Raw genomic sequence first — 17,238 nt, forward strand, 5'->3', positions numbered from 1 at the left:
ACTTTAGACTAATCTGAAGGAGTTAGACTACACGTCTAACTTTCACCAATTAGACTTCACGTCTAACTTTTACAAACCATTAGATTGCACGTCTACCTCCACGAGTTAGACTGCACGTTTAATTCCGGTTCTACTTCAAACTTGTCTGAAGGAGTTAGATTACACGTCTAACTTTCTCTTTATATTAGACTGCATGTCTAACTCCACGAGTTAGACTGCACGTCTAATTCCGTTCCACTTCAGACTAATCTGAAGGAGTTAGACTCCACGTCTAACTTTCACAAACCATTAGACTACATGTCTAAGTCCAAGAATTAGACTGCACGTCTAATTTCGGTTCTACTTCAGACTTGTCTGAAGGAGTTAGACTACACGTCTAACTTTCTCTTTCTATTAGACTACATGTCTAACTCCACGAGTTAGACTGCACGTCTAATTCCGTTCCACTTCTGACTAATCTGAAGGAGTTAGGCTTCACGTCTAACTTTCACAACTCATTAGACTTGCACGTCTAATTCCGAATATATTAGACTGCACGTCTAACTCTGCTGAGTTAGACTACACGTCTAATTTCGAGTTCCATTAGATTGTACGTCTAACTCCGCTGAGTTAGACTGCACGTTTAATTCCGAAATCCATTAGATTGCACGTCTAATTACGGAGTCTATTAGACTACACGTCAAACTCCACGAGTTAGACTACACGTCTAATTCTGAATTCATTAGACTGCGCGTCTAACTCCACGAGTTAGACTACACGTCTAATTCCAAATTCATTAGACTGCACGTCTAACTCCACAAGTTATATTGCACGTCTAATTTCGAATTCATTAGATTGCACATCTAATTTCATGCATCTAATACCAAATCGGTCTAATGAACCTCATTAGAATCAAGTCTTATGAAATTTGATTTCGATACACCTGCATCAAAACGCATAAATCATTTGATCATCAAAATCCCAATAGTCAAACTATTTCAACATATGGTCAAAATAATATGACCAAACAATTTCACCCATTTTGATGATGATATTGAAATCCCGCATAGATAACAGATTAGCGTATCCATCATATAAATTTAAACAAACCCCTGTTTACATGCAAATATAGCATTCAGAATATCAAATTCATAAACACCAAAATATGAGTATTTTTGAAGAAACACACAAAACATTGTTCCAACAATAATCAAAATAAGTTCATAACAAAACATTATCAAAAGATCTTCAAAAAATTCATCTTTAATTAAAATAATTTCTATTCTAATCTTCTCCTTCTTCTTCCTAATCGTTTCTCTTGAAAGGATAGTCTTCAACCCAAGAGATCTCTAAGACTGCGGTTAGAGGAGGATTGGAGACATCTCTTTTCCTTTTCTTGGACTTGAGCCTCTTCACCCTAAGAACATATTTGACAACCTTCTGGTTGTTCAGAATTTTAGAAGGAATGTGAAAGCTTTTACTGGGTTCATCTAGAATGAAGCAAAGGAAAGCGCTAAGAGGACCATCAAAACCAAATATGGTCTTCCGAGCACAGACCATTCTAACAAGGTTTCCGATGAGGAAGCTTGTCCAGTTGACAGGAACACCCCTGGTGATTGCCACCATCATTTGAAAAACCTTCGTACAGTACTTGTAAGAAGATTCTTTGGAGAGAAGAGATTTTGATATGAGCAAACTCATCTTTTAGGAGGTTTTTCTTTCCATGAATATCCATTTGGGGAGAATCAGAAAAGACTTTCATCATTGTAAACATTATATCAGACGGAGTGGTTAAGAACTCATGAATACCTACGTTGGGAAGTTGGAAAAACATAGCGAATGATTCTTCGGAGATGCAGATCATTGGCCCATCACAATCTTAGCAACGATTCTGTCCTGATAAAAACCGGTTGTTTCGAAAAATTCACGAACCAACTATTCGTGATAGAGATGAAGAGGGGTGAGGAATTTTCTCAGCCCGGAGGCTTTCAAGGATTCAAACATCTTATTCTTACTAGGAGATTTCAACGTGGAAACTGATTTGAAGTCCACTTGAATAGATTTCGGAGAGAAGGAAGACATTTCGACTAGGTGAACAAGAACTAGGCGATTCGAACTCTAGAGAGAGACTTGGATTATGAACTACTCAACCATTTCAGTGATATTACTCATTAAATATTAAAAACTAACGTGTAGTTAATATGCAAATGATTATTTCTACCGTCAAAAAGTTCAAAAGTCTGTTCCCAAGAGACGTGGCATTTAATATTAATCATGAAAATACACAGTTAATACTAAATGTACAGACTAAAGTTATCAGAAATATTAGTCATATTTTATGTATTGAGAGACACGTGTCTTCAATCCTTTTGAGAAATGACTGATTTTATTTTTGGCGGGAATAAGTACATGAACGGATGCATAATTAACTGACAGCTGTCCAAATAGCCAGAAGATGAAAGGTTCAATTTACACACGTAGTTAGACGTTTATTCTCCTTTTCATATTTTCAACTATTATTTGGAAATCTGTCTATTAGACGTATACGTCTAATTATGCAAGAACACCATGTGCAACACGCGTGTCTGGTTAGACGTGAGCATCCTCTTGCTCATGACATAAAAACGTCTAACGTCTATTAGACGTATGCGTCTAACCATGCAGGTTAATATTACAAAGACAAATATTCCAAAGGAAGATTAAACTGCTAGAGTAGACGTACGTCTAAGTAGCTGTGTTTCTCAAACCCTTAATTCTTAGGACGTATTAAGACCTTTGTTTTCTATGTCTGTTCAGTTACTTTTTGAACAATACGTTCCCCCTCAATTTATGTACGTAATCACATCAATCAAGATCAGCAAGACCTAAAATGTTTCTAAATTGAAAAAACTTAGCTTCGGGTAGAGGCTTCGTGAAGATATCTGTCGTTTGTTGATCTCTGGGAACATATTCAAGGCGAATCTGCTTCTGATTGATGTGTTCTCAGATAAAATGATGCCTGATTTCAATATGCTTTGTTCGAGAATGCATAACTGGATTGTAGGTGATTGCGATAGCACTCGTGTTGTCGCAGAAAATTGGAGATTTTTCAGCCTCAATCCAATAGTCCCTAAGCTGTTGTTGAATCCACAATAGCTGAGAGCAACAACTACCAGCTGTAAGATACTCTACTTCAGCTGTAGACATAGTAACTGATGTCTGCTTCTTGCTGAACCATGACATTAAACGATCTCCAAGGAACTGGCAAGTTCCACTCGTGTTTTTTCTATAAATTTTACACACTGCATAATCTGCATCTGAGAAACTGGTTAAGTTGAAACTGGAATTCTTCGGATACCACAGTCCCACATTTTGGGTTCCCTTTAAATATTTAAGAATGTGTTTAGCAGCAGTAAAATGAGAAAGTTTAGGATTAGCCTGAAATATGCCACAAACTCCAACGGCAAATTGAATGTTTGGCCTGTTAGCAGTTACATATAGCAAGGACCCGATGAGTCCTCTATATGTTGTTACATCGACACTTTGGCCACCTTCATCTTTATCTAGTTTACTAGAGGAGCTCATTGGAGTAGCTGCAGCAGAATAGTTTTCCATACCAAACTTCTTTAGCAGTTCCTTGGTGTATTTGGCCTGATTGATTAGGGTCCCATTTTCTAACTGACGGACATTAAGCCCAAGGAAGAATGTCAATTCTCCCATCATGCTCATTTCAAATCTATCCTGCATCAGATTAGAAAACTTCTCACACAATTTGGGGTTAGTTGAACCAAAAATAATGCCATCAACATATATTTGAACAAGTAGAATATGAGAATCTTTAGTGAATCTAAACAAGGTTTTATCCACAGTTCCAACAACAAAATCATGATCAAACAAAAATTCAGTTAAAGTATCGTACCAAGCTCTAGGAGCTTGTTTCAGACCATACAATGCTTTGTCAAAATTATAAACATGATTAGGTAACACATGATCTACAAATCCGGGGGGTTGCTCAACATATACTTCTTCACTCAATTTCCCATTTAAAAATGCACTTTTCACGTCCATTTGAAAAACCTTAAAGTTCTTAAATGATGCATATGCTAGGAAGATTCTAATTACCTCAAGTCTTGCTACAGGTGCAAAAGACTCATCAAAATCAATACCTTCCTCCTGTCTGTATCCTAGAGCAACTAAACAAGCTTTGTTTCTAATGACTAAGACATCTTCACTAAGCTTGTTTCTAAATACCCATCTTGTTCCTATAATCGACTTATCAGTTGGTCTAGGAGTAAGATACCACACTTTATTTTTCACAAATTGGTTTAACTCCTCCTGCATAGCATTGATCCAATTTGGATCAACTACAACTTCACCAATTTTCTTGGGTTCAATCTAAGAAATAAATGCAGAGTTGGCCATTTCATCCATTAGTTGACGTCTTGTCCTTCGAGGAGAAAAAGGATTTCCGATGATCAGTTCTAGTGGATGATTTCTGTTCCATCTGAAGTTAGATCCAAGAGGATTGGTCATCTGAACTTGTGACTCCGCGACGTCTAAACTCTCAACATTTTGTTGAACATGAGTTTGTACGTATGGTTGAACCTCAACCAAAACAACCACTAGATAACACATGGCAATCTTCTTATCCAGAGTTTATTCTTCTTCACTCACAGACTCAAGACTTGTCGCTTTTAGTCTGTCAGCAAGATCAATGGGTTCAAGGGATTTTCTCTCAACAGGCTCATTAAAAACTACATGGAGGGATTCCTCAACTGTTTGTGTCCTTTTGTTGTATACTCTGTAAGCCTTGCTTACAGATGAATATCCCAGCATGAATCCCTCATCTTCTTTAGCATCAAAAGCGGTCAGATAAATCTTTTCATTGTTAAGAATAAAACATTTACACTCAAATCTCTTAAAATAAGAAACTGTGGGAATTCTCCCATAATACAGTTTATAGGGAGTTTTATCAAAACGTTTGTTGATTATTGACCGATTTTGTGTATAACAAGCAGTGATAATGGCTTCCGCCCAGAACCTCTGAGGTACGTCTGATTCAGCTAGCATAGATTTCGCTGCTTCCTTCAAAGTTCTCACTCTTCTCTTAGAAATGTCGTTTTGCTGTGGAGTTCTGGCTCTAAACAACTTGTGCCTAACTCCAGTCTCCTCGTGATAAGATGATAGGTATCTGTTAGTGAACTCAGTTCCCTGATCACTTCTAATGCACGCAATATTCAAAGATTTCTTATTCTGAATTCCTTTAAATATTCTAATCAAGTTTTCAGCAGTTTTATCTTTTGATGGTAAAAATGCAACCCATGTAAATCGAGTGAAATCATCAATAACAATTAGGGCAAATCTCATTCCTCCTATACTTTTTATAGGAATTGGACCAAACAGATCCATATGTAAAAGTTCTAATGGCTGGATTGTGATTTCCCTTTACTTTTGAACGATGATCTGCCCTGTTTACCTAACTGGCAAGCAGTGCATATCTTGTCTTTTAAAAATTGAAGTTTGGGCAAACCAATAACTAAATTATTTGAAAAAATGTTGTTGATGGTTGTTAGATAAATTAGACCGGTTAAAATAAAAACTTAACAAAAACAAATTTCCTGTGCAGGAACGGTCAAGAACATTGAACGGTCAAAAATCTGACCGGTCAAGAATCCAACCGATCAAAGAATCTAACCAGTTAGAAGAAGAAGCAGAGGATGTATCCAAAACCAGAAAGCTATCCGGTTAACCTGAAGCTATGAACAACCGGTAGACATCCTAAACTGAAATGCATCCAACCGGAAAACCAATGAAGAGACTACATAGAGAAAGAAGCCAAGAATATCAAACTAAGTACAACTTACAAATCGGTGCAAACAGATACTTTGAGTATCTGCGGAAGATGATACCAAAGGAACAGACTGTAACATTGTCATATCCATACAAGTCCGATGATACTCTGCAGGCTGTAGAAGATTGCCTAAAGAGATCTTTCTACTCTGGGATAAGTTAGAGGCGCAACCTTCTAGGTGCAGGCAACTGTCCAACCGACAGTTGTTATATTAAGTAAAAGACAAACCTAGTCGGTTTGACCTATGCCTTGGAAGCTTAAACCGCAATTAATGCAATATTGAACCTCTTCTCAACCAATCAGATTCAAGGATTACCCTGAAGGTATCCGTTGAAGAAATGTGACTGTTGGCACATTTCACCTATAAAAGAAGGAGCTGAAGAGGAGTAAATGCAGTTTCAAGAGACAACAATTAAGAGTTCCAACAACCCAAGTTACAAGTTGTGTTTATCTCTCTAAGATTAAAAAGCTTAAGTGTGCATTTAAAGTGAGATTACAATTTCTGTGAGAATTGTACGAGTGTTTATCAAGTAGGAAATAAGTCTCGATCGGGTATTGTGTTTGTGTATTCTTTAGTGAATATCCTTCTCGTGGTTTCGAGAAGAAGGGGTGACGTAAGAGTTTTATCTCCGAATATCCATAAAAAACTAAGTCTTGTTCTTTAATTTCTGTCGTCTCTACGTTCTAACCGACTCATTCTAACCGACTTACATCACTTTAACCGATTCACTAAACCTTAAACCGACCTCCTAATCTTCAAACCGATATTATCCAGATTCTATCTTTCTTCATCCTGTGTGTATTGCTTCAACCTGAAACAAACTACTTCCGCACTTGAACTCGGTTCAAGGGTTTGTGACTGTTTGTGTAGTATTGAAACCCGGTGTTAATCTCTAACCGGATTAGCGCCAACCGTTGAGTGAAAGTATTAACCGGCTAGACCTCGGTTCCCCAGCCCTGACCTAGATCCTAACAATTGTTGAACCGATTGCTGCTCCTTCTTTCAACCTGGTTCCACCAGAAGTTAAAGAGGTTGAGGAAGAGGATATACCGCTGAAAAAAGAGCGCGGGGTATCGATGCGATTCCACTCAGATCGGTTCCCTCACAGGATTCACCATTCACCGGAACCTCGGGCGGTCAAGCATCTGCCTCCGGATTTGGCATCGATCCTTGCAATCCGGGAAAGGGAGTGATGGCTGAATACCTACTCAAGAGATATGTGCCTAAGAAGAGGGAATAGAATTTTTAATTATTTGTTGTTTATGTTAACTTTATTATATTTCCTACTTTTATATATATATAAAGTATTTTTGGAAACCGGCCTACGTTTTACTTCTTACATGGTTTTGAATATTTTAAGTAAAATAATCAAAAAGGGAGAAATTGATAAGATAAAATTTTTCTTCAAAGACAAAATTTTTCTCAAATTTTTCCAAATTTTTCTAAAAATTTTTCTAAGTCTTTTTCAAAAATCCGGCCAACCAAATTTTTTAAAAACAACCGGCCTACTTCTTACATGGTTTTGAATATTTTAAATAAAATAATCAAAAATGGTGAAATTGTTAGATAAATTAGACCGGTTAAAATAAAAATTTAACAAAAACAAATTTCTTGTGCAGGAACGGTCAAGAACATTGAACGGTCAAAAATCTGACCGGTCAACAATCCAACCGATCAAAGAATCTAACCGGTTAGAAGAAGAAGCAGAGTATGTATCCAAAACCAGAAAGCTATTTGGTTAACCTGAAGCTATGAACAACCGGTAGACATCCTAAACCGAAATGCATCCAACCGGAAAACCGATGAAGAGACCACTTAGAGAAAGAAGCTAATAATATCAAACTAAGTATAGTTTACAAATCGGTGCAAATAGATACTTTGAGTATTTGCGGAAGATGATACCAAAGGAACAGACTGTAACATTGCCATATCCATACAAGTCCGATGATACTCTGCAGGCTGTAGAAGATAGCCTGAAGAGATCTTTCCACTCTGGGATAAGTCAGAGACCCAACTTTCTAGGTGTAGGCAACTGTCCAACCGATAGTTACTATATTAAGTAAAAGACAAACCTAACCGGTTTGACCTATGCCTTGGAAGCTTAAATCGCAATTAATGCAATGTTGAACCTCTTCTCAATCAATCAGATTCAAGGATTACCCTGAAGGTATCCGTTGAATAAATGTGACCGTTGGCACATTTCACCTATAAAAGAAGGAGCTGAAGAGGAGTAAATACAGTTACAAGAGACAACATTTAAGAGTTCCAACAACCCAAGTTACAAGTTGTGTTTATCTCTCTAAGATTAAAAAGCTTAAGTGTGCATTTAAAGTGAGATTACATTTTCTGTGAGAATTGTATGAGGGTTTATCGAGTAGGAAATAAGTCTCGATCGGGTATTGTGTTTGTGTATTCCTTAGTGAATATCCTTCTCGCGGTTTCGAGAAGAAGGGGTGACGTAAGAGTTTTATCTACGAACATCCATAAAAACCCGAGTCTTGTTCTTTACTTTCTGTCGGCTCTACGTTCTAACCGACTCATTTTAACCGACTTACATCACTTTAACCGATTTACTAAACCTTAAACCGACCTCCTAATCTCCAAACCGATATTATCCAGATTCTATCTTTATTAATCCTGTGTGTGTTGCTTCAACTTGAAATAAATCACTTCCGCACTTGAACTCGGTTCAAGGGTTTGTGACAGTTTGTGTAGTATTGAAACCTGGTGTTAATCTCTAACCGGATTAGCGCCAACCGTTGAGTGAAAGTACTAACCGGACAGACCCCGGTTCCTCATCCACGACCTAGATCCTAACAATGGTCTTGAAATTTAAATAGTTCAAACGTTTATGCCATAACCATTTTTGGTTATTCTTGGAAATAATGCACATAGGGTCAAAAGATTCTTTTTGCCAATTCATTTTGTATGAGTTTCTTACTCTACTACCAGTTAACAAAGTATTTCCATCTTGGTCTTTAACTAGACATGAGTGAGTTTCAAAATCAACTGACAAACCATTATCACATAACTGACTAATACTAATCAAATTATAGCATAGATTGTCTATATGTAGCACGTCATTAATGGTTAGGTTACCATGGATAATCTTACCCTTACTCATGGTCTTACCCTTCTTGTTGTCATCAAAAGTAATCTTAGGTCTAGAGCAATCTGATATATCAGTGAGAATCCGCCTATTTCCTGTCATATGTCTAGAGCATCCGCTATTAAGATACCATAAAGATTCCTCTAGCCCTTCGTTTATTTGTACCTACATAGATAAATATTTACAATCTTTTGGTACCCACTTTCAATTGGGTCATCGGTCAATCAGTCCCTTAGGAATCCATATTTGAGTTATTCTGATGGATTTCCCATTTTGTGCTGTGATTAATGCGTATGTTTTTGACTTAGGAGACGACTTTCTGCCAGCCACTGATCCCTTAGATTTTGAAGAAGACTTTCTTTTAAAACTCATTGAATTTGAGTCAGGTTTTAGACTGCCAAACTTGTTTGCTGCTTTTAATTTGTTCTTCATCCAGCTAACAATCGGCGGAACATAAGTTATTTCATTCTTAAAATCTACTTCTTCATGAATAGGATCATATTTAATGTCAGTCATACTCCCTTTGACAAAAAATATTGGCTTTAGCTTGTCAGTTACTGAGTTTGACGTTTTGTAGGACAGGTTAGGGTCATTGCTGTCAAATCCTAGACCGGATCTAGATCCAGTAGGTTTTAACATGCTGATCTGATGTTTGAGAGCATCTCTAGACCTTGTCCATGCACTAACAACATAGTTTAACCTCTTGTTTTCAGATGAAAGAATTTGAATCTATTCTTTGAGCATCTCATTCTCAGATGAGATCTCTGCTATGTTTTCGTCAAAAAAATTTGATTCAGATTCTTTGTTAGAAGAAAGAGTAATTGATTCATATTTTACTTTCATTTCGTAAAAAGAGTCATTTAACTTTTTGTACTCAATTGCCATTTCGTTGAGTGCATTAGTTAACTCTTCATTTGTAAATTCTGGGGTAGAGATGTCATTTACTCTTCATTAGTTAACTCTTCATTGGTCATCTGCCATCAAGCATGTAACATCTTCAGTCTCTCTTTTAGTAGGGGACTCCTCTGAGTCGCTATCAACCCATTTGGATTTGTTTTTAACACACATGAAAACTTTTATCCTTCTTTGCTTGAGCGTTTCTACCATAGATCTGAGTAAGCTTATCCAATATCTCTTTAGTATAGGAACAAGACTTGATTTCATAGAACACGTTCATGTTGATCGATTGATACAGAATGTTCCTAGCAACATTATCCATGTTGTTGGTCATCTTGTCTTCAGTAGTCCACTCACTTCTTGGCATCGAAATCTTTATGGGGCCATCAGTAATGACGCTCCACATATCACAATTAACGGCAGCCATGTGAGCTTGCATTCTCATCATCCAGTATTCATAGTTGTCTCTTGACAAAATAGGAATCTCATTGATGATAGACATGATTTAGAATCTTTGTGCTTGAGAATATAAACAGTGCTCTAATACCAATTGATAGGCTCGGCTTTATCAATAGAGACGGAGTCTGGCGATTGATGTAGACTTATGAAAAACAGTTTGAAAGAAATCTTGGTAGGGATTTAATTTTCTTTCTATTCTACGCAAACCCTTGTAAACACTTGAAACGTAATCAAGGCGGAATTGTTTACTTAGGTTTGAAGCTCAAGATGAAGAAGGTGAAGACGACATAAATGAAAAGACACAGCAGTTTGTTTATGGATGTTCGGAGCAAACTCTCCTACGTCACCCCTTCGAATCAAATACAGTTTGCACACACTTAGCTCACTGTTCAATAGAACACGCTCTATTCAACTTACAAGATGAAGAATATCACTCAACTAAAGGATGTTTTGATTCTAAATCTCTCTTGATTAACACACAGTATAATCAGGAAAGCAGCTCACAATATGAATATTCAAAAGCTTGATTTCTCAGTAATTTCAGCAAGATGATCGACTAATTTCTCTCATTATAATTCCGTCCAGCATCATATCCGTTGTCCTTTAGAATCTTTAAATATGCACAGGTACCAACGGTCGAATCTTTAGAATGAAACGTGACACTCTTCCATTGGAACACCTCCATAGTACACAGCAGGTTCTGAGCACAAGGATCGTGGTCGTACTCCAACTGGTAGTGCGTCGAATATTCTTCAGGGATGTACCTGCAAAACAAGTAGTGTGAAGGATATTCTCTTACGTGGCATTCGTTGGTTGGTTGCGTCTAGCTATCGTGCTGATCTTCACTAGAAAGTGGAGTAGGAGTAGCGTACAGCTATAGCACGTGGGTAGGCGGATGCTATCTTCAAGCAACAGCTTAAGCATGGCATTGGACGTATTTCAATTAGACGACCTCGTCTAATGAAATCAGACGTCCCTGTCTAATAATAGGATCCATTAGACCACCTAGTCTAATGGGATTAGACTTTACGTCTAATTACAATTCACTTCAGACTAATCTGAAGGAGTTAGACTGCACGTCTATCTTTCACTAGTTAGACTGCACGTCCAACTTTCACATTCCATTAGACTCCACGTCTAATTACGGTTCCTTTCAGACTAGTCTGAAGGAGTTAGACTGCACGTCTAATTTTCACTTTCCATTAAACTTCACGTATAATACAACTAGTTAGACTGCACGTCTAACTCCACTAGTTAGATTGCACGTCTAACTCCACTAGTTAGACTGCACGTCTAACTTCTCTAGTTAGACTACATGTCTAACTCCACTAGTTAGACTACACGTCTAACTCTTCAACTTAGTTAGACTGCACGTCTAACTTCGCTAGTTAGACTGCACGTCTAACTCCACTAGTTAGACTGCACGTCTAACTCTTTAACTTAGTTAGACTGCACCTCTAACTTCGCTAGTTAGACTGCATGTCTAACTCTGCTAGTTAGCCTACACGTCTAACTTTCACAAACCATTAGATTACACGTCTAACTCTAAGAGTTAGACTGCACGTCTAATTTCGGATCTACTTCAGACTTGTCTCAAGGAGTTAGACTACACGTCTAACTTTCTCTTTCTATTAGACTGCATGTCTAACTCCACGAGTTAGACTGCACGTCTAATTTCGTTCCACTTCAGATAATCGGAAGGAGTTAGACTCCACGTCTAACTTTCACAAACCATTTGACTGTACGTCTAACTCCACGAGTTAGACTGCACGTCTAATTCCGGTTATACTTCAGACTTGTCTGAAGGAGTTAGACTACACTTCTAACTTTCTATTTCTATTAGACTGCACGTCTAATTCCGTTCCACTTCAAACTAATCTGAAGGAGTTAGACTTCACGTCTAACTTTCACAATTCATTAGACTTGCACGTCTAATTCCGAATATATTAGATTGCACGTCTAACTCCGCTTAGTTAGACTGCACGTCTAATTTTGAGTTCCATTAGACTGTACGTCTTACTCCGCTGAGTTAGACTGCACATCTAATTCCGAAATCCATTAGACTGCACGTCTAATCACGTAGTCTATTAGACTGCACGTCTAACACCACGAGTTAGACTGCACGTCTAATTCCGAATTCATTAGATTGCACGTCTAACTCCACGAGTTAGACTGCACGTCTAATTCTGAATTCATTAGACTGCACGTCTAACTCCACGAGTTAGACTGCACGTCTAATTCCGAATTGATTAGACTGTGCGTCTAATTTCATGCATCTAATACCAAATCGGTCTAATGAACCTCATTAGAACCAAGTCTTAAGAAATCCGATTTCGATACACCTGCATCAAAACGCATAAATCATTTCATCATCAAAATCCCAATAGTCAAACTATTTCAACATATGGTCAACATAATTTGACCCAACAAAAAGTTTATAAGGACACTCATGTCTCGGATGCCCCTCTTCCCCCCAATCATTAGTGATTGATGTAGATTTCAGATTTTTGTACTAATTCGATTTGAGACAATTTTGAAAATTTTTAGATTTTTGAAACTTATGATTGGTCTTTTTTATTTATGAAATAGATTTTATAAAATCAAAAAAATGCCAAAAACCCGAGAAAAACCATTATTAACGTCGGTGTTAAGAGAGTGTCGACGTTGATAAAGAACAACATTAATGTCGGTGTTGGGGAGTGCAGACGTTAATAAGAGAACCATAAATGTTCAAACAACCCGAGAGCAACAGATATTAATATCGGCGTTAGGCGGATAACCGATGTTAATATCCATGTTTATAAACGTCGACGTTAGGAGGATTGCCGACATTAATATCCATGTGTATCAGCGTCGGTTATCCTCCTAACGTCGACGTTGATAATAAAACAATCAACGTCGGCTCTCCTCACTTAACGTCCTCGTTAAAGATTATAATACGTTAACGTCAAATTCTTTAGTGTCCACGGCCGACGGCTTTGGTCACCGACGCTAATAACTATTAATATCGGTAATGGGCTTTTAACGATGGCTTATGCCGTCGTTAATGATGTAATTTCCGGTAGTGTTTAATAAAAATTGTTAATGTTGTTTGTTTGTCTATTTTGTGCATTCGATTCATTATTTTAATCCAAAATAGCTCAAATATTTAAAAAATAATAAAAAAAAAAGAAAACGACTCAAAATAATATTCTACATCTTATAAAACTCCAAAATTATGTTTAGAGGTAATTTTATCATTTCATGTTGTTTTTCCTAACTTACAAAGTTCATCACGGGTGCTACATGGGTCCAAAATTAACGAGAAAAATTCCAAAATAATTTTTGAACTATTTTTAAAATTTTGATGTATTAATTTTAATTTTCAAACACATTACAGGTTTAAATTATTTCTGATCTAAATTGTTTATCATTTTTTGTTCAAGCCACCAATGCTATAGATATTTTTGTTAAATCTGAAAGCACATTTTAATTACTGAATGTCTAAATCTAGATGCATTTTAGGACGATAAATAACATGTCTCTTTTAAATCATAGGATATGCATAGACAAGATTATGTTATTGATTTAAATTAAATAAAGTTTGTGTAAACTTTGTGATTAAAACAAAAAGGCAAATTTATTTCGTAGTATAACTTGTCTATTTAAACGAACATGTGGGACATAGAGTCAAAGGTCATTTCTCACTCGTAACTAAGCACCGAGTCCAAAATAATTAAATTTTTATTTCTTAGTTTGTCGAGAAGTAACTAAGGGGCGACTCTTAAAAAGATCCAAAAGTATATTTAACTATTGTTAAGTTCATCATCTTAATTTAAAAAGAGAGGATTCTCGAAAGAGTCGATCTCTCAAAGAATTTTACGAGATTCAAGATAAAGGTAAACCACAGAACATAGCAAAGTAATCTACTAAAAATATTTTGTTCTACAAAGGTGCACGACAAAGGTGCACGAGTCGAGCCATTCATAAAAAAAAATATTTAATATTTTACCGCGGAGCACGCGTGGAAGATAAGACATATCTCCAACTAATTTCGGATAAAATGCTCTTAAAAGACGGATAAAATGTTTTAACTCTAGAATGAGAAAAAAACGTACACAAATGATTATTATATAATATATTTTATTTAATTTTAATATTATTATTATGCATAATAATTTTATTATTATATATATATATGTTTAAATAATATAATTTTATAAGTAAAAAAATATATATTTATTTTTATAATGATATTTTATTAATTATTATTATTATTATTATTATTATTTTCTATACTTTAATTTGATTATAAATAATATTATTTATTATATATATTGTTTTTATTTCATAATTATTTTATTACAATTATTAATAATATCTAAATTAAATCAATATAATTTATCCTTTTTTTATTAATTTTTATATTTATTTTAAAATTTAATAACTATAATATTAAATATTAATAGGACAATTATTTATAATAATAAATTAATTAAATGAATAATTAAATATCCTTATATATTGAAATTGTCATTTTACAAAATTATTAACCATATACTAATTTAAATCAAGCAACAATAACCTGATATACTATTTGTACTTTATTATAATTTATAATATTAATCCAGTTATGATGTATTAATTAAGTTGCAATAATTATTGCAAAGAATTATGTTTATCACGACCAAACAAAACAAAGCCCATTGAATTAACAAACACTTCATCTAAAAAAAATCTAAGAGGTTATGAGTTGATGTTGTGAATGTTACTTTCCATAATTAATCAAATCGGTAACATCTTGACCAAAGACAAGACAAAAAATTTATAATTTGTATCACATTTTGAGCATGCACATTTTATTGGGAAACACGAGTTTAATAATTTATGTCACAAGTTAGCCATGCACAATTTATTGGTCTTCCCAATGCATCAATAGCTTTGCTGTCTTTGGAACTCTCCATTGTGAATTATTGATTTCCCTTTCTTTTGTGTAAATATGTTATTTCATGGTAATATAATGTTATCAGGAATATATTAGTGTTTCCCTCTTTATCCTTCAATCAAAAGCAAATTAAAAACTCTTCACAAATAAACAGATTATACCCATCTAAAGTCTTAGTTGCTGGATATTCTATCATAGATTGATATATATTAAACAATATTCATTTTGAGAAAGATGAAGATGAAGTATAGGTTTAATCAAACATGACAACATTGTCTTATTTCATGCAAATAATATCAATAAAAGGCCTGCAATGACACCAAAAGATGAATTTCTTAGATCTTTTCTGGAATGAGCTCATCCTCGTCCCCATCAAACTTAACAGCATCCGAAAGGTTTTCGTGATTAACTGTGAAAATGTAGTAGATATATATTGGTTAAGAGTTTTGCAAAGAGAGTGATGAAAAAGGCATAAAAATCCAGTATTAGAGTTTACACTCGTCATTGGTTGAAGAAGAAGCATAAGCTAATCTTTTTGAACTAAGTTGATGATGTGGAGTTGGCTGACACGGGAAATACTCACATAAGAATCAAGAGAACACATAATTTTATTTTTATTTTTAGTTGAAGATGGTAATTTGAATACCTCGAGTTTAGGCAGAAGTACTTCAAGGGATCCTCCCTTGGCTCTGTCAGCAGTTCCAGCTTGCTATTATTGATTGAATGATCAAAAGAGAACAGAGGAGGATGAGGTTAATATATACAAATATATATATATATAAAGAAATTGTTTAAAGAAGGAAAAGAAGGCAGGAAAAAACCTTGCGCAATGCCCAATCAGCAGAATCAAAGAAAGCTCGTTCATGATCCTGAAATTATGAAAGCTTTTGAAATGAAGGACATATTAATGCTTCTGAAATCATGATCCAATTATAGGTTATAACTATTCACTGTCATAACTTGTTGGACTGAATACAAATTATACCTTGGATATCAATGATGGTTTCTTTCGTAGCAAACCTCCATATTTCTTCTTCTTCATCATAATGTCATCCTCCTGCAAATGGAAATTAAACAGAGGATAACAAGATCTTTCATCACAAAATGAAAACAGAGGCCTTTCATATATTCATACCTCTTCCTGAAGATGGAGGATTGGATGTTTAGGGTTTTCCGTAGGGACCAGGACAGGATCCAAGTCATGAGAGCCTTGAGAGGTGTTGTTGTTATTATTATCATCATCATCATCAAAAGCGCAAGTATTTGAGAATTTTAATTCGTCGACAGAATAATCACAACCATCTTTCTTATCTTCATCTAACTCCAGCTTACTATTATTGATTGAATCATTCACCTTCACATCAACACAGCTGCTGCTATCCGACATTTGGCTAGACATTAAAACAGAAACGACAAGTCTCAGTTGATTTGGTTTTCATCTTAACTATTATCAATTTATCATGTTAAAAAGTAACAAAGCAAACTCTCTTCTTCTTCTTTCTTCTCTCTCAAACTGTATACGAGCAAGAAATCAAGCGTATGATAAGATGATGAATCGTTAAGGGAAACCAAGGGAGGGAGTTTGTTTACCTGAGATAATAACTAACGCCGGAGAATGCTCTGTACAAAGACAAGTAAAAAGGAAATATATATATAGAGAGAGAGAGAGAGAGGACGGTTGCGGGTATGTGTTGCGTACAAAAACAGCGGTATGTGAAATATTAATCACTTTATGAAAAAGGCTTAATAATGCGCCTTTTCTATCCAAAATTTTGTTTGTTCGGTGCTTATATTCCACGTTTCCATTAATGAGTTCAAACAATATGACATTTTTGTTATAAATTCGTCAAAATATATGTTTTTATCATTTCGTAAGATTTATTTAAACAAATAATTAATTAAATTAAAAAAAATAAGATTCATATCACATTCTTTCCAAAAAAATAAATTATTTCTTTTTGTGTTGAATTCAACCCACCTAAACCCTAACATAAATTCACTCACGGTAATATTATTAGTTTAGTCCTCTTTTAGATAGG

At 35.3% G+C, this 17,238-nt stretch overlaps 1 protein-coding gene across 1 annotated transcript; it reads right to left on the reverse strand.

Moving 5' to 3' along the window:
• Positions 1–15,285: 15,285 nt before the first annotated feature.
• On the reverse strand, positions 15,286–16,871 carry LOC124918877. The gene is made up of 7 exons (XM_047458948.1): positions 16,790–16,871; positions 16,335–16,590; positions 16,185–16,256; positions 16,021–16,068; positions 15,846–15,908; positions 15,696–15,762; positions 15,286–15,608 (listed from the first exon to the last, which is right to left on the reverse strand). The coding sequence occupies exons 2-7, from the start codon at positions 16,584–16,586 to the stop codon at positions 15,535–15,537; spliced, it is 576 nt and encodes a 191-aa protein (XP_047314904.1). The 5' UTR covers positions 16,587–16,590; positions 16,790–16,871; the 3' UTR covers positions 15,286–15,534.
• Positions 16,872–17,238: the final 367 nt, after the last annotated feature.

This window comes from Impatiens glandulifera, chromosome 1, assembly GCF_907164915.1.
Source record: "Impatiens glandulifera chromosome 1, dImpGla2.1, whole genome shotgun sequence".
Lineage (NCBI taxonomy): Eukaryota > Viridiplantae > Streptophyta > Magnoliopsida > Ericales > Balsaminaceae > Impatiens > Impatiens glandulifera.

Excerpts from the sequence above, each read along its gene's own strand:
- LOC124918877 (XM_047458948.1), bottom strand. The coding sequence starts at position 16,586 with ATGTCGGATAGCAGCAGCTGTGTTGATGTGAAGGTGAATGATTCAATC. Across the intron at positions 16,069-16,184 it reads AACCATCATTGATATCCAAG|GATCATGAACGAGCTTTCTT; the intron begins GTATAATTTGTA and ends TCATAATTTCAG. Across the intron at positions 15,609-15,695 it reads TTCTTCAACCAATGACGAGT|TTAATCACGAAAACCTTTCG; the intron begins GTAAACTCTAAT and ends ACATTTTCACAG.